General features: G+C 36.5%; 1 protein-coding gene across 6 annotated transcripts in view; it reads right to left on the bottom strand.

Annotated features, from left to right (window-relative positions):
* The window catches only part of CDC14A (cell division cycle 14A), a 51,104-nt gene that overhangs the window by 27,208 nt on the left and 1,592 nt on the right, over nucleotides 1–22,304 (bottom strand). For all 6 annotated transcript variants that reach the window (XM_031505524.3, XM_021543280.3, XM_085585898.1 and 3 more), the window contains 3 exons: nucleotides 13,390–13,465; nucleotides 6,606–6,698; nucleotides 4,259–4,338 (listed from right to left, as the gene is read on the bottom strand). In XM_031505524.3, the coding sequence (XP_031361384.3) occupies nucleotides 4,259–4,338; nucleotides 6,606–6,698; nucleotides 13,390–13,465 (249 nt within the window). The remainder of the gene's footprint in view (nucleotides 1–4,258; nucleotides 4,339–6,605; nucleotides 6,699–13,389; nucleotides 13,466–22,304) is intronic.

Raw genomic sequence — 22,304 nt, forward strand, 5'->3', positions numbered from 1 at the left:
CATTACAGTATTCTTGGAGTCCTTTATGCCCAAATGAATAGCCACCTTACTTTTGAAATAGTGACAGAACTCTATTCAGTTTCAAAATGAGAAAAAATGTGAGTATTTCTAGGAGATGCAGATTTAGTATGAATCTGAGCTGGCATTACAGAGTTGTATATCCCACATCCGATTTCAGTCGTTGTAGCTGACCTCAATACTGCATAATGCTTTCCCTTTCACCAAACCACTAAACACTATCAATAACAGAACAATTTGTTTCCCCAGCCCCTGCCAATAAAGAAACAAATCCCAGAAGCTATGAACTAAAATCCACCTCTGAAATTCACATCATTATTTAGAGATCGAACATAATAGTATTAAAATATATTTGTTTTTTCATCAATACAAAGTAGTTTGAGGTAAAAATCTGAAATTCTGCTTCTCAGTAGGCAACTGGTATTCATGACAATTTTAAATGGTGTTAGCACTGTTTTTAAATGGAAGTGAGAAGATACAATATAAGATCTTCAAGAGACTAGAGCGTCACCAAGTGACAGTGAATCAGCCAAAAATAAGACAAAAGTGTCTCAAAGACAGTACTGCCTTATCCTGCCAAGTTATCTTTAGCTTTTCTATTATAAAAACAAAACAAATTTCCATGAATTTTGTAAGAGGAGCAATCTGAGTTTTTTCCAACCCTGAACTGTATTTGCTGAAGCTGTCTTTAAATGAAATACCAGCTGAAGACCTAAGCCGATTAGGGCTTTTTGAGGTCACTCAGCTACATGAAAGTAGATCAGTTTCCCAGTGCTCACTTCATGTAAACCTACCTCAGTACTCCACAAAGAATCTGACAATGCTGCAGCTTCTCCCTATTCAAAGTTGTCTGTTTTTTTTTTTTTTCAAATAGAGGACACTTCACATATCAAATTAACAAAATTGTTAAATAGTCCAATTGTAACACTTAACTGATCATTGCCCAATGACTAACTGAAACTATTCAAACAGACATGACCTATACCACAGAAGTTATGTAATATCTAAGTTCCATGTTGCAAGATAAATTCAAGTCCGTAAATACTGAATAGCAATGATTAGTATCTCCAAATTATTTGCTTTATAGACCTTTAACATGAGGGAAGAGATAAGACATCTGGGTTATGCTTTGATTAAGAGTTATTTTAGTTATTTTCAGGACACTAAAGGAGTGGAAAGAGTGCAAACTTCCTCATAATACCACCTTCTTTCTGCCAAGCTGACACTACCTAAGGCTACTGCTTCCAGCACAGGTTCAATTGCTTGAGCCTCTGTACTATGCTAGATTTTGCAACAGAGATGGTTCAAATATGTTGGAATGGGGGGCAGGGGTAAATGTCTCAAAGGCTTTGAAACAGCAGAGAGGATGACTAAATTATTTCTTTCCCATTCCAAGCTAATCTAGATTGCCCCACTGCAGACCCTCATCAGATCCAATTGCCCTTCTCTCAGCAACAGCAATTCTCGAGATCCTTGTATATACCAACCTCCACCTGTGAACTCCACACACCAATAGTCCCTCCCTGTCAGACTTTCCATTTCTCATCTAGCTTCTAATGACAATTCTTCATTTTATTTCCTCACTCCTCTTTGTCCCCCCTCCAGTACAACCAGGTTACACACCCATCTTCCCCAGCAGGACGAACTACACCGCAGGTAACAGAATCTGTTTAGGCTCTAATCCAGAGACAAGAGCTGACTTAGTCCAAAGCAGATCCAAAAGAAACGTTAAGTACTTTCCAGCCCGACACCATGCAAGAAAAAATGCTCAAGAAATCAGGATGTTTAATTATTCTAGCAAAAGCTCCCAACACTATAGTCCTTCTAGAAACAGCAAGGCTCAAGAAGAATGTCTCCCTCTAACATTGCCAAAGCTTTGCCTTAAAAATCCCAAACAAAGCAACAAAAGCCCAAACACATACCAGATCCCACCTACAGCAGACAACCCACCACAAAAACCCCATAACTGTCAAAAGCTTTAACTTTAGACAATAATTTCTTTCACAGCAACCCAGGGCTTGAAACACTTGGAAAAAGACTGCAAAGTAGCTATGTTTCAGAATATCCGACTCCATAAATTTATTGCCATTTTCTCCTGAAGTTGACAGATGGAATTAAACAATTCTTCTTTTGTAATCATTCTACCAATCCAGACAGCAGAACTTGAGTAATCTCTTTGCTGGACTTTGCCTTCTTCAATGTTTTTGATAGTATACTCTTCCCAGGGAAACATAAAAAGCTCTTTTGTATATAACATAAAATTATCTCCAGAAAATTTTGCTAGGTCTTCTATTTTTTGATCCCTCCTTTGATAATTCTAGAGTAGCTAAGTATTCTATTCTGAAATAAAATTTCATTAATTCAAACTGACAAGGATTACCTATGAATAATTAATTAGCACTTAATAGGAAATTGTTTTGTGTCATTAAATTTGTTACTGTGGTTCCAATCAGCCTCACAATCACAGAGACAATTACTTTCATTAGTCCTTACCAGTCAAGAAGAAGCATTTTCTTATCATTGCTGCTAGTATCAGTATTATAAGGAATTAGCTGTAAGGCAAGAATCCATAGCCTTTGACTGAAGCCAACAGGGCCTGTGAGAATGTTCTGCAAACACACTATTCCTCCCAAGTTTTCTGTCTTAGCATTTTGGTACCTGACAAGTAAGTTTCTTCACTCTGTCAAAACCTCTTTTCTACGCACCTTAATTTTCACCTTGGCAGGGATGACAAAAACCTAAAGACATATCAATTTGCTACAATTCCAAACAGTAAATTTCTTTAGTTGGTCAACAAGATACAGCTATTCAGCTATGGGGCCTGATGAGATGTATCCATCCTCAGGGTCCTGAGGGAACTGGCTGGTGGTGTTGTAAAGCTCCTCTCCATGACATTTGAAAAGTCACGGCAGACAGGCCCAGTCCCAGTGACTGGAATAAGGGAAACATCCATCCTATTTTTAAAAAGAGTAGAAAGGGAGTGCCAGACAACTGCAGGCTGGTGAGCACCACCTCTGTGCCTGGATAGATCATGAAGCAGATCCTCATGGAAGCAATGCTAAGGCACATACAGATCATTGTTTATTGTAGATTGTGATCCCTGTATCTTATACAGAACTTGGAGATGTTAAAAAACACTGTCATGTTTAAAATAACTGATTTTTAAATGCATTGTACCAAGTATATTTTATGATTAGCTGAAAAAAAATATGGATACCAGTAGCTCAGTAAACTTGGGTTCTGGAGAGCTATCAATGATCAGAACAGTGTATAAATTCTCTGTCAATAAATGCTATCAGTGATTCAATATCTTTTCTTTAAATGTAGCTGATGGTTCAAAACTTCATAACCAAATTGGTCGTGACATAAAAAAAAAAAATCTACAGCCCCAGCAGTTTACACTGCATCTGCCTTCTGTGCAAAGTATGAGAAGAAACAATCTGATCTTCCTTTGCTGAGTGGCTGAAGAATCAGAGGAATTTAATATAGACAAGGTAGGTCTACATTTACAAGTGCATTGCCTGACAGTCAACACTACTTGCAAAATGCTGATTCCCCTAAAAGAGAGGATATTGACCTTGTTGCAGTTGCATTTTATTGCCAGTGTTTGCATAAGAATACCATGAGGTATTCTCATTCATAAATCATAAGGGCATTTCATAGTCCACACCATGAAAAATATTTGGAAGTCTCTCTATCAGATAGGCATGATAGCTAAAATTCCTTAGATTCAAGCCTCAATGTGACCTTAGTACAGAGTTTAAAGACAGGTTAATAGAAACTATCCATGATTCACTGAAAACACTCTAACCTTAATATCAGTACCTGTTCTTAAAATAGAGAAAATGTAACAGCATAAAACCCCCTTCAATCCTGTAAATCTCATTAGCTAGGGACTAGGTAATTTCAAATATTTGAATGACTTCCAAATACTAAAACACAATGCATTATGAAGAAAAGGTTTAAGTGCTAAATCACAAACATGCTAAGAACTATTTTCAAAACCTGACAGTTTGCTAGACTGAGTCTTACTTAAGACTTACATTGATCTAAATAATTTATTATTCCCACAAACAGCAAGTAACTATGCAAGATGTAAAAAATATTTTTTCTGGAAATCAGTCATTTTCATACAATACCCATAACAGACATGAAACACCTTTTTGGGAGGCAATCTAAACCCCAAACTTTTAGCAAATTTCAAAACAGAGAAGTAGCCTCATTTCTTGTGTTCACATACCTAAATGGAAGATATGGTGGATTAGATCCAGATAAAAGCATCCTGTAAGCTTCTTCTGGTGTTTTCTTCAAGTATATAACCTAAAGGGGATGGGGGAAGAGGGAAAAAAAAAAAAATCAGCCCTGAGCCTGAAAAGTCTTTAACCAGACAGGAACTTCCTCCAGCACACTAAACTTGTAAGAATGCCTGTTTTACTCCTTCATTATCAATTCCTGTGACACATACAGATCAGAAAAGACATGCCTACATGAAGATTCAGCTATCAACAGAAGTCCAAAAGTTTTGTTTTGTGTCAATCCCATACTTTAAAAAAATAAAATTGGAAAAAAAAGCCACATAATGCTGCAACTGAGAGACTTCAATAAAAATATAAAATAGCCTACATTTAAAGCCTAAAGTCTTGCTTGTAGACAAAAGATCTTTAGAGGGTAGTTCAGAGAACTTCAGGAAAAAGATGAGTTTCCATCTTATCAAGGAATTAGGGGCATGAAGTAGGGGCAAATTTGTACCACATATTTTCCCAATACTGCAGGTTTTATTTAACAGAAGTTCTGGCCCTTCAAAGATGTGTCTGCTCAAAGACATTCACACATGACACTTTGAACATAACACTGGTCATTGTCTGTCCACACAGCTCATAAAGGCTTGTAAAAAAGACACCAGGAGGAAACAGAAAAAAGATATTAAGAACACAAAAGGAGGAGAAGGAAAGAAACACTGAAAGAGCTCCAGAAAAAAAATCAAAAGTATCTGGGATGTCAAGAGCAATGCAATAACCGAAGGAGGAAGTATGATGAAATGAAGAGGAAAACATTACAGTATGTCTTCAACACCTAAAAAGTAGTGAATTCCATTAAGAAAAATCAAGGCGACATTTTCTGACTCATCTGTATTGATGAAAAGTCAGCAACCAAAACTTAGTTTCATTTTTAACCTAAAATGATGAATCTTCAGAGTGTTTTCCTTCTGCAACATACACAAATAAAAAAACCCTAATAACACAAAAAGCCCAGTGTGAACAGTTCGGATAAGCTGAAGCTTTTTTTGATATGAAAAAAAGCAATGTAAAAGCTTAAAAATTACTTTATAGATATTAACTATTCTCTTAGAGCATTTTTTTTTACAAGGGACAAGGTTTTCTTCCCTTTCCCCACTGTCACTACTGTAACTCTAACCATGTGGCACTGCTACTTGTAAAACACAGATTGAAAAAAATATCTGAACATTTTTTTTCTCTGACATTTTCATTTTTATGTTCTCAACTTTCTGAGTCACAATGTGGTTGAAAGTCCCCACAGTTAGGCCATTACACAGGCACATGATATGTAGCAATACTGGCCCCATGTACCTGCTGTCAAGAAAACTCATATTTCCTAAAAAGCTTACAGAACAAAAAGGGAGTGAGTATTTTCTAAGTCCATCTTAACAATTATCCCCAGTATTTCAAATGCAATTTGGATTTGTGTTTTTTCCACCTGCACCTGCCATTTACAAATCAGAAGTATACAGAACAGATCCCCTCTAGAGCTGCTTAGATTACCAGCACACAAACTCTTCATGTTTCAGGTAGGGTTGAAATATCTAATTTAAATTTTTATATTATGACAAAACACTCCTGCAAGCAAATAACTAGACATGCCATAGTAGTTTACTATTACCCAGTCATTTGCTGCATGAAAACTGCAAACTTAAGAACTTAACAGCTTTTCTCTCTCATTTGCATTACAGAAATCTAATAAAAGATATTACTACCAAAACAGACACTCAGAGGAATAATGAGAAAGAAATATGTCCAGTCCATCTTCTACCTATAAGAAAAAGGAACAGGACCCAGGACAAATAAACCAAACCTCCTCACCTAACTTTCAAACACCAGTAGAGCTGTGACACACTGTCTATTACTCTGGGTAGGCTGTGAAAATTAAATGAGGAAATAAATGAATTCAATAACCACTATGCCTCCGGTTTAGTAACTTTAACAAGGTTGTGGGAAAATCTTTTCTCCTTCCCAGTCTGAATCTCACTACTGACATGAGAAGCAATTCAGCCTAACATGATCAATCAGAGGTAAACAATTTGGATTTTCAACATTCAAGAAAACAGTATCCTATGGAAAAATGCAAGGGATGTGCCAAAGGCATTCCCTTCCCTATGTAATAAAATAATTGGAGTTAAGGGAGGATGATCAGCTTTCTATAAAACTCATACCAAGTTTTCAAAGACAGTTTAGAGACAAATTAAATGACCATCTGCCCACCTCCCTACAGGAGCACCCCTTGAGAAGCCACTTTACACACAGAAGTCTCTTCAAGAAGGTTAAAGTATCCATGTGATCAAAAATACTCACAGCATATGAGCCTATTAAAAACGCTGCATTTGCTCGCTTCCGCTGGTCAAAACTGGTGTAGTACACAATCTTCTTTCTTGAGAGACTGAAATACTATTTAAAAGGAAATAAACAAACCAGTGTATTTACTAACAAAAGAATATGCTTTAAGAATACTTTAGCAAAATCACTTTTCCAAAACTGCAAAATATGTTAGAGAAAATTCTTATCAAGAGGCTCTTAAAGGGGAAAAGATTACTGATACTCTGAACAATCTTCTTATATCCCAGATAAATAAGAGTGCAGGGAAATAGCCACTCTTCCGGGGCAGATCTCTTGGTTAGCTGTACAAAAACATACTATAAAGTGGAGCTGAACCAAAATCTTCAATATAAAAATCTGTCTGTCCCCCTCTGGCCCCAGATTTAAATATTTGAAACACTAGCTTATGAACACTGATTAAAGACATCAAAAATTTCAAACTATAATATCATCCTCTATGTTAAACCTCTTTAGCACATAATTCTGTGGAGAAGACAGAAGAAAAAGTCAAGCAATCAACCTTATAGTCATTTTATAAGTTAAACACTTCCATCCATACTATTTCAAAATGAGGTGATGGACATACTTAGACACCTTCAACAGCAAGAATTTACTTAAAAAGGTAAAAAAAAAAAAAAAATATTGTATAAGAGAAAAGCCTGAAGGAAAGGCTAGGCAAAGACAAAACTAGTAACACTTGCAATTCTTGCTCCTTTATGAAGAAAAGAAGTCTATGTCAGAATCCTGTGGACAAAAGTCTCATTGAAAACAAAATCAACAAACACCAGAAAAGAACAATAATGAGAAGCTGCAATAAAACTGTTTAAAGCCAGAAAGACAATATTGTCACTTAAAAATGGCAAGTTGAACAATTTACTGCATTAGTAACTTTTAAAACTTCATTAATTGCCAGACTTCCATTATACTCTGCTACACCCCTGTATGTTTTTCCAGACTGATTTTTACAGCACTCCTACAGTTTTGAGGAAGTCATCAACAGATAGACTAGATTCTGTTTCTAATTACTTGAAGCATTTTTCTACTTTTGAAAGTTGCACATCCTACAAAATGTCTCAATTACCAGTGCCATTGTCACCCAATTTCAGGTTTCTAACTCTTGACACCGTTGACTCTTGGGAAGGGGAGATAAAGTAACTGCTGCAGAATAGTGTTTCATTTGTAGTGCCAACTGTGTTTCACTCCCAGAAACCTGTCATGTCGAGTCTTCAAAACTTACTGCAAATTATAGAACAGTTTTAACCAAAAATCAAATTTTAACCAAGAATCAGATTTTCAAAAAAAATCAAATATCTGATCACATCAGGAGAAAACTGATGCAGGCACCACAGTGAGTTTGTTACTCCATCCCCAAGAACAGCACCTTTACTCGCAGTTCTAACTGTACCTTCCAGTCTGGTCTTACAAGCCCCAACTTCCAGAGGTGGAAGGCGCGAGAGCTAATGCAAGTGAGTGTAAATAGGACTGTAATTCCTGAAATTGCTGCTTGCTGTTCATTGGAAGAGGTTGTATCTTAAGGCCAACAGCAACATCTCTCTCAGTGTATATGCAAACATACGAAGCACAAGCTGTTACTTAATTAGTGGAACATTCAATTATTATTAAAACTTGACAAAATGAATCCCAGTACTTTAAGATTCCTCCCTTCTTCCCCCTCCTCAATTTTTTAATTTTAGTGTTCTCTAACTGCAATTCCACCCATGATGTGTAGGTGGGATAAGATTACACTAGTTATGCAACAGTGACAGAACTTCAATTATAACTTATTGACTACTACTTATTTTAAAGCAAAGTTCTTTGTAGCAGTTTACAGTTCACCTAAAACACTATTTTAAACTGCAAAGCTAGCTAATGAGAATTAAGTTCTACATAGTAAAGACCATATTTCTTGTTTTATTTTATAGAATGGATTTTTTAATCATATGGGTATATCAAGTCATTCCCATTTTGAGCCACTTTTGTATCCAAAATAGCCATAACCTGCAGGTTCCAGAATATTTAGATGAAAACAATGGATCATTTTTATTGCCTAATTTTCAAAATGTAAAGGTTTAATACTTGTTGTATGAAATATTTCAATGTGTTTTGAATCCTGACTAAAGCTTTAACACAAAATTGAAAACTGACATTAATGCCTTATAGCATAGCAAGTAGCACAAGTTTTCAAAAGCCTATAAAACAAGTAATTGTTTTTATTTGCACACTAGTTACAGAAAAGTAAGTTTTACAGTAGGTGTTTGCTCAAGTCTCAATGCAATGCATCTGTTAACATAAATGTGCAATTTGTCAACTCAGTGCACTTTCATTATCAAAAGTAAGCTATATGATCTATTAAAAAAAATACTGATTTTTCATTGTATTTAATAAGCTACATCTACTCTGGCCAGGTTCAATGATGAGCTTTCACAATAGCTCTGGGAGGTTATTGTTTTTACAGCTCCAGAGCTCCACCTGAATGGATCAGGGCTTTAGTTCCCTTAGGCACTGCACAACGCTGAAGAACCAGGAATGTTTCAACAAGGACTTTTTCAGTACAGGTCATCTAGGGAATAACTACAGTTGCAGGTAACATAGTTGCCAATAATCTTTTTTTTCCAGAACAAAACTAAGGTGCACACACTATGAAATGCTAAAAATATTCTTTACCAGTAAGAAAATTGTATCAGTTTCACACATCATTAAAAGATAAATTTTAACAGCACAACATAAGTGCCTGTCAAGATATATCCCAGAGGAACATACTGAAAGAATCTTGTGAATTAAAAGCAGAGGTTACACAAAGTGGAGCAGTTTTTGCTTTATATAATAAAACTAATTCATAAAGTGCATGAGAGGGTAACAGAATATTTACTTTCATTGCAGGATTACAGTTTTTCTTTTTTAAAAGTCCCCTGTAGACATCAAGAGAGACTTACTTGCAGAGAATTGCTGACAGGATTAGAAAGTGTTGTGGGGGACAGTTACCAGATAGCTGTGTAAAATCAACATATTATTTGACATTATTTTATATCGAGGATAAGGTTTAACACAGTTGCACTGCTGAAGCAAGAAATTACTTCAATGTGTTTAATAAGCCTAGATCTCTGCAAATTCTACTTATATATACACAGGTGTACATATAGGTAACATGTACTTGCAAATAGACATGAATACAAGATTGGCAAACTTAATACAAAACAATTAATTTAAATGTGTGCATACAACCCTGCCTCAAAATCTAGGCTGTCCTAAATGAGAAGCTTTGCAGTTACTATAGTTCCATGTGTCTGTCCAGCAGTTTATTTATAGTAAAACAAAAAATAAGCCAAATCCCTCTCTGATTCAGCAGCAATACAGTTACCATACTCCATAGTTTATAAGCCTGCCAGTACCTTTCCTCTCCTGCCTTTGATCTTCAATACTTGTACTATTTATATCAGCAACACTCCCTGATCACTTCTGCTCTTTAATTTATTGACAATGTGTAAGGCTATGCACAGATAAAACACAACAGTTTTTTAAAAGCAGTTTTCATGACATCAGACTTATTTAAAACAAAAAAAAATTTTCTTTCCTAAATGAAGGCCAGCTGCTTAGTCAAGTGTTTTCTGCCCTGAACAGAATTCAAAGTAGGACGATAGCACAGACAAGTTTTTCCTTGCTGCTGACTTGGATGGTGAAAATCACCTTCACACCAATCAACAACTGAAAAATTACAAACACAACAAGATAAAAAAGGTTTTCCTGAAAGGCACAGCCGAGACTTTGCCTCAAATTTTCTACAAATGGATATATGAATAAATTCTTCACTTCTTCAGAACAGAGGTATTTACTGGTTTTAAAAAAAATCAGTCAGCATAATAAATTTACTTTAAAACGTTAATCTGCCATTAGCACATTTTAAACCAATATCCTTCTTCCTCACCAGTCCCCCATGAAAGGAGAGGGGAAAGCAGAATACTGCCTCATGTCAAACTTCTGTCCCAAAGCAGAAACAGATATAGCTGAAAGATTTGAAAGCGAAGCTTGTGGGGCTTTCTTGTTTTAATTAGATCTTATCCTTTCATTTCTCCTGTGCCTGTACAAAGAAGTTTTAAAATTAAATTAACCTAGGTCTTAAATTTGCGACACCATATCCATACCAAAACCCTCATGCTTGCGAATAAACCTTTTGTGCTATACTTTGACTCTTTCCTGAAGAAAAGTACATTAAGTGCTTACCCAACCAAGCACACCAAATCATCTAGGTTTAAGCACTATGATTGTTTCAGGGTCCAAAAAGTGTTGCAGTGTGGCAATAGCAAGCATCCCATGATAATCTGCAGACTCTTTTACTTCCTATGATCAAAAACCTCCTGCAGCTGGTCACAGGGCACCCTTAAGGCAAGGGTGTGCAAGCAGCAGTTTCCCAACAGAGATATCTCTCTCTGTCCTTAGTCCAATCTACACTTCCCATCACTGAAACACTCATCCCAGGCTGCTTACACATTACCTGGTGCCACATGACAATCACCATACTTTTGCTGCTGTAGGGCAGGTAAGGCATAGGTCAGGAACTGAGGACATGTGTGAAGGACACACACGAGAAGATGAGGTGTAGAAATGGTGACTAATTCTTGCCTGGGGAAGCTGAGCAGCAGTCACTGTAGGTAGGCCTACAGTCCACAGCAGATGCACTCCTCTGGGGCACGTAAATACACATGCAGAGACAGGCTTCAGCCCTAGGTCTGTCTTACAAGCCTATTTATCCACTGCACATGGCATCTAAATTAGGAGAGTGTGGCACAAACTACTAGAAGTTGTTTCTATACCACTCTGGCAGTACTCCAAGCTTTAGCTGTTTGATTCCAGGTATTACTTTCAAGTGGTTGCACTATCAGGTTACCCTTCTCTCTTAGGCACTAGGAGTTTAATTTAACCTATTTGGAATTAGCCTCTGGCAAGCCAGAAGCAAACTGCACTTCCTCCCAGTGGAGACCTCTCTGTTTTGGTCCTGGCCAGCAGTACCCTTCACCCTGCAGTGCAAGTATATTCACTCGTCTCAAAAGTTAGAAAAGTTACATTAAAATTGACAATACAGTTTGCTAAACCAACCCTGCATCTATCAGGATTAATAGTTCCTATTAAAAGAGTTAATTTAGCCTCTTTGTTTTTTTCCCCATCATAATATCCAGTCTTCATCACCATGCTTACACAACACTTCTGACGATTCACTTGCCTCACTGAATGAGCAAGATGGTCTTAGAACAAGAATAAAGACTGCAGACACATTCCTGTTTAATACTGAACCATTTTAAAAAACCCCGAGATATTTATTAGTTGCATACTTATTTTCTGGGTGAAACTCCTGGTACCTAGGTTCAAGATTGAAGACAGACAGTAATATATGAGACTATATTAAGGTCCCAAACTGATCACAGTCACAATCTGAATCTGAAAAAGACAGGACTGATCTCCCATGGGCACAGTGAAGTTAGAATAGTAGGTTGATTACTGGTTCTCCTCTGGAGCAACTGCTTCACAGAGCAAGCACAGTCCAATTTTTAATATCACAAATACAAGAGCAAAAACAGCAGAATTAAGTTGAAAAAAATAGATTCCTACTTCAGTAAGAATCATTGGTCACATGTTTGAATGGGACAGTGGCACTGCAAACTAGGGTGATAATGTATTTATAAGGTGACTGGTGTTATCAAATGGCAACTCCAACGCTTCCCCAGTATGAACACAGGCATTCAAAATTACAGACAGTAGAGATTAACTTTTTATATTTTTAAAGTAAGAAGCAATGTAAATTTTCACTAGAAGCACTTCTTTTTTTTCAAGAAATTTGCAGCAACTCTACAAGCTCTTCAGTTTGCAGAAACTCCACTTAAGAATTCAGAGTTCAGCACACCCCTGAAAGATGCAGGTAGCATGAATCAACTTAATTAAAGGTTTCATTTGTGCCCCTAGAAATAATGTAATTTTCAATAAAGAACCCTCTTAACAGAGGCCAAAACAATCACATCTGTTGTCCCATTTCTTTCTGTCAGTAACAGATCTAATATTTTATACAAAAAAAGATTTTACATCTGTAATATTTAGTAAAGGGTCTCCTCATTATTTGCCCACAAGTTATATTAATCAGCATTTTGGAATTAAAACATCTGCTTCATTTCTTGCAGTTGACAGATTTTCTATACTGCAAATCAATTCATTATAGGTATTTGGAGAAAGTGAAGTCTGCAGCTGTACATATGTTCAGAGGGTCTGGCTGGGATGGAGCTGGGATTTAGGCAGAGCAGCCAGTGTGATGTTGTGATTTAGATTTGTCATCAAACCTGTGTTAATAACACACCCATGCTTCATCTGCTGCCAAGCAGTGTTATAGTCCCAAGGACTTCTGTTTCTCTCTGTGCCCCTGACCTGTTTTCCACTGAGACTTACTTTCAACAGTGGGATTTTGGGGCCAGCACAAACACTTCATTAGTTGCAAACCCCTGACACAACCAGGAGCTTTTGTTACTATTGTCTTGAAAGTGTTACGGTTATGCAAAAAGACGAACACAGACTTCAGCACCTGCCTCACCTCTTAAGCTGAAATGAGGGCATATTATTTTCTTTCACTCTTCAGAGGGGAAAAAACTCAGAACAAAGAATATCCTTAAAGAATAGCAATAACCACCTAGCTAGTGAGCGCCTAACAAGTACTTTCAAACTGCATAATTTTATTTCAATTTGAAAATACAAAAATGTAAGAACACTGTTTTTAAACTAAGCTTACCTTTAATTTCTTATTTAGTTTACAGCAGTATCTGTATAACATTGCCAAATTTAAGGGTCCAAAATCTCCATAGAAACTGTAAAAAAAACCACAAAACAGAATTATTTATACAGAAGAGCTAAGCAAATTTCAACATGCATGTTGTTGATAAATGGAGCTGGAAATCAAGGACACTGAGCAGCCAATGCACATAGAACAACAGTTAAGTCCTTTATTGATTAATTTAAAATGACAATAGTAACAATTAATTTAAAGTTTTTTGTAGCTTCAGTTTAAAACAGTCCAGTAACTACTTTTCCCATTATATATACACGCTAACTAGAGAATTTTTTTCCTCATTCCTTGATATCCAGTCTGGTTTTGGCCAGAACCACAGAGTGAAGACTTGAAGACATGATATACATTTAAACCATGCTGATGTCATCCTAAAGATTCTACAACTACTTAAGATGAGACTATATTACCTACTATCAAGAATAAGCTAAACAGAATTTCTTATGGGTGATAAAATTTATTTAATAACATGTAGTCTTGATCTCTGTCTGAAGTTTAAACTCATTTATTTATATCCCTTTCTTCAATATTCCAGAGATTAGGTATTACATACATACTTTACATGTAATTATATTTATTTTTGTCCTCCAAATCCTCTTGCCTCTAGGCTGTTCTTCCAATTTATTATATATTTCATGTTCTAAATATCAATTTCTCATTGTTCTTGTTTCTCTCTTCTGCATTTATAAACTGTGTTACCTTTGAACAACAATCTCTGGCAGTAATTTGTACAGGAAAATTATTGCACAACAGGAGTTCCTTGTAGTGATTCCCAGTGCTCTTCCTAGCAAATCCTCTATATAGGCACCTATACAAATAACAGCAGCCTTTATGCAAGAAACTTACAGCAACCTCTTCTAGAGCTCCCTCTCCATCAATTGTGCAAAACCAGTCAAAATTTAACCTGCAGACTTCCTCCTGTAATTCTCCTGTTGTGTATAAAAATCTTAATCTTGATGGTCTATGTAAATTCGTTGCAGCCCCAGGAAAGCAGAGTTTAACTTCAGGATTCATCAACTTCTCTTAGATAAGTTCTGCCAAATATGGTCAATAGTTATTTTTAAAACAAATGGACTACTACTTAAACTGCTTCACTCTAATTTACCTTAAGTTTTTTTTGATAAAAGAGACAGGAAGCTTCTTGCTTACTGACAAACAAAACAAGCCATCAGCATCTGAAGACATTGTATTTGGGGAATCACAGAGGAAAAAGCTGTTCTGGATTTACAGTCTTTGAAGGAGTAAAAAGGTACTGAAATTACATGATAGAATAGATGGCAGTACCTATCAAGCTTTCTCTCCCCTGGCAAAGAGGTTATTTTTCAGGAAAACTAATTAGATTTGAGTTGAACATAAAAAGAAAACTTCCACTTTGAGGGCAATCAAACACTGGGAAGCAATTGCACAGAGAGGTTGTCAAGTCACAACCAAATTGAGCAGGTTGCTCAGATCCTTGTACTTGTCAACCTTGCTTTGGGCCCATGGTACATTACATATCTGCAGAGGTGCCTTCTGCTTCACCTGTTCTGCATAGACACAAAAACAAATTAGGAGTGCTTATAACATCACTGATATCCTCCTCCCCACATTCTCTCAAACAAGAAAGCCAAGACCAGTGCAAAAAGAGACAATCATATTCGTTTGATCACTCTCTAAGACAAGTAGCCTTCCTGCCACAGCAATGCTATTTCAGTATCACCTATTTCACAATATCAAGTAACAACACAAGCGTTGGTTAAGATTCAGCTCAGCACAAAACATTATAATGTAATTACAGAAGACAATTAGCTGGGAAAAAATCCACATTGTCCAACTACTACAACTTAATTTTTAGGTAGAACAGAAGTTAACTAAACCAAGAGAAAACTGCAGCCCCAGGAAAGCAGGGTTTAACTTCAGAATTCATCATCTTCTCTTAGATAAGTCTGCCAAATATGGTCAATAGTTATTTTTAAAACAAAACCTCCATACAGTTTTTCATAGAGATAAAATAAAAATGTTCTAAGGACAAGTATGAGTGAAGGCAAACAAGAAGTTAAAATTTGAGCTCTAATAACCCTGGAGTGAATGTAGCTACAAGAAAGTCATATAGAAGGCTTCCTAACATCTCTTCCCATACAGCTGCACTAACACATGAATCAAACATTCCCACCCTATCTTACTCCATCAACTTTAGAGCATTCTTTCACTTAAATATAAGATGGAAGAGTAAAACTGATGATATTAAAATTATTTTGAAAAAATTCTTTTTAAGAATTGTGGAAAAATACGGAATGGGATAGTTACTATAATATAGAATACTTTAAAAAAATTGAAAGCAAAGCACCTGAAAGCTTTAACTGAAGACACAGTTCATCTAAAGAACTGAAGAAGTACAGCCATGCTTTATTATATGATTTCTTACAATTAATTTCCTAGAAGTACATCAATATCAAGTCATACTTCTACTTTTCCACATTATTAAATTTGAACAGCAGTGTAGGAAAAATACACGAAGATCAATTTATAAATTTATCCACAAGACAAATTAATATTTTGGTGGGTATAAGGATAAATTACGACTGAGTCCAGGAAGTAATTGTCTTTCTACAAAATCAAGCCATTCAGCTTCTCACAGCCCCCAAGTTAAAGATGTCACCATCTTTGACTAGTTCTCCATCACTGACTACCATTAAGAATCTTGTGCTTCTCTTAACACAATGGAGTAGGGGGTAGAAGTATTTGTGTCTAGAAATCTGGTACTACCCCCTCTTTTTCTGCACTGCAGAAACAAAGTATTTCTTAGAATACAAACACAATCAAAGGAAAGACAGTCCCTGCTGCACCAGCATTACTACCCATATACAAAACCACTGTCAATTCCCAGGTTATTTCCCCACTACCAGAGAGGCAGTATAAACCAGCTATTGTCTTTGCTGATAAAACATTGTGATTGAAATGCGAGGCAGAAAGTTAAAATATTGCATGTAACATAACCTTTTTCCATTTTATACCTCTAAATTGGAGTAAGTTAATTATCCTTTCTTTGATGGGGCTAAGTGAAACAAGTGCTTTACAAATCTTCAAATCAGAAGAGTTCTTTGAATGATAATACAAGACTCTGTACTGAAGTCAATGAACTCTGATCTACAGAATCTTTCTTCAATTTACATCCCTAGGCCTAAATACAGTTTCTGACATGTTTAAGCAGAAGGATTTAATCCTATGCACCCTCATTTACTTTTTCTACAAAAGACCATTTTTATACTTGAATTAGTGACACTTGATCCTGCTTCACCCAAAGGATTTTCATCTCAAGACCAGAATTTTAAGTAAATGTAAGTGGAAGATGGGAAATGGGCAGGGTATAGAGAATGGGGATGAAATGACACACCAAGTCACCAGCTGAATAAAGAATTTCATTTGGCAAAAACTGAAGATCAACATAAGAAAAGGCAAATAGACACTGACAACAATTCATCCAATACTATTTTACTTCCATCTCTTTTACATCTAGATGTTTTAACAAAGCATTGAAAAACAGTAAGAGAAACTGGAATGCCTCTGAAGCTTAAGCTAGTTAAGAGAGACAGTTATTTACAACAGAGGTGGAAATCAGAGGAACAGAAGGCAGATATGGTATTAATTATATTTAATTATACTTTGCTTTAATCAAGTACCTAGATGATAGCTTAAGTTATTATCCCCCCCTCATGCCATTGGGACTTGCTATCCTAATGCTTCTCAAAGCAACTAGTGAAACCCCAGAATACACTAGCTGAACATTTAAATACTCTGCTTCAAAAATACTGTCATGATGCCACATGGAAGCAGTAGTATAAACTTCTGGTATCTGTTATCTCCTTAAACTCCTAGAACCATTTCTTCCTACCTGAAATTTGTTGCAGTATTATATCTGAGGCATTTGCTGTACTGCATTATAGCAATGGTCACCCCCCTAAGAAAGGCCAGCCCACTGCTCTGCTCTGTCACACAAACAGTTACTGTAAATTCTTCCAGGGAATTTAACAGTGAAGGAAATGCAGCCCACATCCCTCTAGTAAGAAGTTTCCAACTGCAGTTCCATGGGATGCCACATGAAGGTGCCACGAGCCAGTTCAAGCCTGAACCAGCACTTCTGAAAGCAAACACCACTTTTTACTAAGCATTTGAATATCTCTGACCCTTGTGCTGGAGAAAAATGGTAAACATATTTCCCATCCTGAATGATTAGATGGTGCCATTCGCGGAAGGAATATTATAGCCTAGCAGTCTTTTAACTGAATTGATGACCTCCACAGAATCATACAGTATGCTGAGGTCCCTTTCTGTGGTGTTGCCCTCTGGCCTCTCATTCCCCAGTCTGCCCCTACACCCAGGGCTGTCCCATTCCAGGTGCAGAATCTGGAATTTGCCCTTGCTGAATTTCATACAGTTGGTGATTGTCCATCTCCCTAATTTGTTAAGGTCCATATTAGCCTCAGTCAATCTATCAGGCCAGGATATCATCTTTCAAAATTAAAATGCATTACTTATACTTTACTCCAGATGCCTGATACTTTTTCCCTACAGAGCAGTACTTTTATACTGCCACTCACTTCCCATCAGGGCATGATGTTTCTTGTTTTCCACCTTATTCAGTCATTGGTTTAGTAGCTTGAAAACAGAGGCACTATTTAATAACTGCAATCATTTTCTGGAGTACATAACCCAGAATTGGAGCACAAAGTACAAGTATACTCCTTAAAGTATGAAGTTTGCCTTCTTGAAAACTTGCAATCATATAAAGCCATTTTCCTGCCAAAACAGGAGCTCCCCAAGTTTGCAATTACTTAAGCCAAAAGATAAAACCCAAGAACCTGGTGAAAGAACAAAAATACACCTCCCTAACTGCAAAACTTGGCTAATTCTTCAGCATTTTACAAATGTCCAGCTTCTATTAAAATTAAGCAAGGAGACTGTTTCTCTTATTGTGATTCATTCTTCTCTTGCTCCTCCCTCACTCTTTCCTATGCAGCCCTTAACTGCAAACAAAAGAGAAAAATCTTCTCAGTACTACTGGCAAATGCTTTTATCTTTTACTTATGAAAAAGCAAGGACAGATATAGTAAAGCAAAGCATAAAATTAAGCTAGGAAATTACCTTGTTTTAATTTTGGACTTAATCTTACTAAGTTGTCTTGGTCATCCAATAGTCAAAGTCAAGTCTTCAAAATTACCAATGTGAATTGCTTTCTGTGTGAAGTGACAGCTCTGATTGTTGTAACAAGGCTAAGTTTAAGTTTTCTTTTTCCTTTCCAGTGATTTAAGTCACAGAAAGATTGAGAAGTTCAGGCTCCCTATGCAAGTACTGTTATTGGTGTGCCACAGAAAAGCAGCATTTAACGAAAGCCAAACAGGATAGGCTAACCCTTACTCTTCTCACAGGAAAGACAAACTGTTTCTTTGCATATACACACGCAGTAGAAGAAACAGTACTCATTTAATATTGTTGTAGCTAAGCACTTGAGAGTCTTGCTCTACTGCTACATAACTGAAGTAGCTCTCATGAAGACTGCTGTGAAATGGGCAAGTAACATACCATAGATGAAAGAATGCTTCAGTGCAAAGCATGATTTACAGAGACTATCATATTTACTACTTCTATTGCTTCTTACACCATGTCAGAGATTAGATCTGCAAAAGCTGTTTATACAAGAGATCCAAAGTCAGAACAAATGACTGAACAAATCCATTATGATTTATGAAGGTCATTATAATTCATCAGTATGAGATTCCTGTTTCACAGCATTTAAATTCTGACTTTGTTTGAGAAAACTACTCAGAAATAAAAAGGACATTAAAAGTTGCTTTGATAAAACTGTGTGAAAGCCAAGTTAACCAGTCAAGTGTAGTATTCTCAACCCAGATCTGCTTACTGGAAGGTGAAACGTGAAAGATGCTATTCTTAGAGAATAAAAAGCTTCTTACTAGTGCCTAACTCATTAACTGAGGTCCTGCCAAGGCAAGGTTTGTCTATTTGCCAAATGGCAATCTTCATCAAGATGGATTGTTTCTCATTAACTCCATTTTTCTGAAACAATAGTTACCTGTACTACACTATCCTGAAAGACTGTACTCCCTTATAAGAAGTAGTGCAGACTTTCTCAGAAGAAACCTCAGACAGTTTCAGAAAGACTCTGAGAAAATCTTACAGAAACAGAACTATCAAAGAAGAGATTTCAGAATTGCATCATTCCATTCAGGTTTCTTGTTCTCTTAACTGAGGCATTTGTATATAATTTCTCTGGCATAATAGGTTCAAGGGTAAATTGCAGCACTTTAGTTGAAAGTAATGACAGTTCTAGGAGCAAGTTCCTAGTCTGCTAGCATTTAAGATAGGCTTAAATGGTTATAAGAACATCTTCATTATCTTTTTAGTGTGAATGTTTAAGTTAGAGAGTATTATGAAGTCATTAGAACAGCTGAAAACGTCAAGTGAGAACTGAAGGCTGAAGTGCTCAAGATTACATAACCACACTTTGTGTATAATTTAGTGATAAATCATGTGACAAGGTACAGGAGAAGTCAACCCCGAACTTCCCAAACCATCAGCTCTTTTGTTCAATAAATGGGGTATAGTACTAATATAAAAATTGCTTTCTTATGGCTCTTCAAGATTGGGGGGAAACAAAATAGAAACAAGATAGTGAATTTTTAAGTATTACATGATTCAGTAACAGGCTCTCTGTAATCAGGCAACTCCAACCCTACATATTCATGAGGTTTTCAGATCAGATACTGCTTCAGTGAAGCAAACTGACACCACTGTAAAGTCAGGCAAATAAAATTCTGTAACAACCTAACAGAATAAGAGCCCAAAGAAAAGCAATTTAAACAGAAAAATAACTGAAAGAAAAGCAGTTTACTTCCAAGCACAATGAAGTATCTTTGTCTTGTCATTACAACGATGCATCTAAGCAAAGTTAAATCAATAAAAAATTGTATTAATGTAATTACTTATACACCTTACAGGTGCTGAGGATTTCATGCCTGAGCAGATATCTCCTATCCACCTCCTGAAAACTCTCTGAACAAGTCATTTGACTGAAAAGGAAAAGTGGCTGTGGAATTCTGACCACAAGAACCACCCAAGGAGACCATTTCCATGAGGATTCTGCAAACCACTGTTCTGAGCTACAATGTTACAGCATTTCAAAACTCACTTCCAAATATTTACTTTGCTATTATGCAACAAATACTTCTAATCACTTTATCAGAAAGAAGACTATTTTTGAGGAAGTGAGGAGACCATCTGATCTGTTGTACTAAAGTTACACTCTACTACTACTTGCAGAGAAACCCTGTCAGGCCCCTCACTTTGTGCGCAGCCTGGGACACACAAGTGACTGATGTCAAGCTTGTTGATGAGCATAAGGGAAGCTATAGTAAAATTAGCACTTCCCCAAGAACTGAGTCTTGCATTCTGTTCCTCAACTTACTTTTAGCCTTCCAAATTCAGAAAGATATTGAAAATATACATAACATGGTAACCCTACTGACACTTACTTTTACTTCCCTGAGACCATATAAATCTCCTCAGATATGAGAGGGGGAAAAAAAAAAAAGTTAAGATCAGGCATTACCAAATATTGCATACACTGATAGGGATGAGTGCTGCAATACCAATACCAGGGGAAAGTTTAGCAATGATATGTAAAAGTTTATTACACAATTCCTTGGTACCATCTGGTAACTGTCACTCATTTTCATATCACATTTCAGCATTTTATGAGCACAAAAGGGACAATATCTTTATGGAATCAGATACAGGACAACAACTTTAAAATGGGCCAAACAGATTAGGAACCATCAATTCAGACCATACCCCAGGAGTTACGTGTTCAAAGTCTTTAGATGTGTCCTAGAAGATAAAGGAAACTTTGCTTCCTTCCATTACCCAGTAATTATATCTGGTATCAGGTTACACCTTCATAGGTAGTTAACACTGGGTCAAGGAATATACCTATAGAATTTCCTTTACGTGTTAAAGAAAATTACTTCCCCCCCAACGCCCTCTCAAATTTCTCAGTACTTTTTTTTTTTTTTTTAATATGACAGTGTCCTTACACAAATGCCTCAATTACAGGCCTTGGTTAGTACAACCATTTGTAACTAACAGTACAGAACTGCTCCCCCTTCCTACCCACAAATCCTTCACACTTCCATGTAAGAGTCTTTCACACTTCCTAAAAGCACATTAAGAAATAAAACATAATACTAAAGTCTGGAAGAGATACAACTTTCCTTTCTTAAAGCAAGTAGAACACTTTGACACCACACAAATTGCTCAGGACCTTCCTCAGTTGAGTTCTGCCCTCAGTATTAGTATCCTCCCTTAGGATACTCCAAAAGTCCCTTCCAATCAAAATTCCTTAATGATCATTAAAGAACTTACTCCCAACCTAAGCAGACCGTTACAAAAATCAACTTTCAGAATGAACCATTGGGAGCTCCAGTAGAAGATACACAGCTAAAGATAAGAAAACGTCTAGAAAATATACCCTGAAACTACAAGCTGTGCAATGAAAGTAAGCTAAAAGCCAAGGAATATTGGTTTACATCTTCACAGAAGCAGTACTGGTCACTGGCGAAAGGAGGGAAGAATGGCTGATGCTCACAATTGCTTCAAACCATTTAGAAAAAAAGTTATGCTAAAAATAGGAACATACTTTTTGTTTCACTTCTGCTGCAGCAAACGCTGTGTCAAGCAGGTAAGTATATATTATCACACAGAGAAGAGTTGATCTTGAAATACAGTCCAAAGCAGCAAAGTTTTAGCCACAGCACAGAGTGATTACTTTGTTTGATGTTTTTTATGTCCTTAAATAGTATTCACAACTA

This window comes from Lonchura striata, chromosome 8 (assembly GCF_050655825.1).
Source record: "Lonchura striata isolate lonStrDom1 chromosome 8, ASM5065582v1, whole genome shotgun sequence".
In the NCBI taxonomy this organism is placed as follows: Eukaryota; Metazoa; Chordata; class Aves; order Passeriformes; family Estrildidae; genus Lonchura; species Lonchura striata.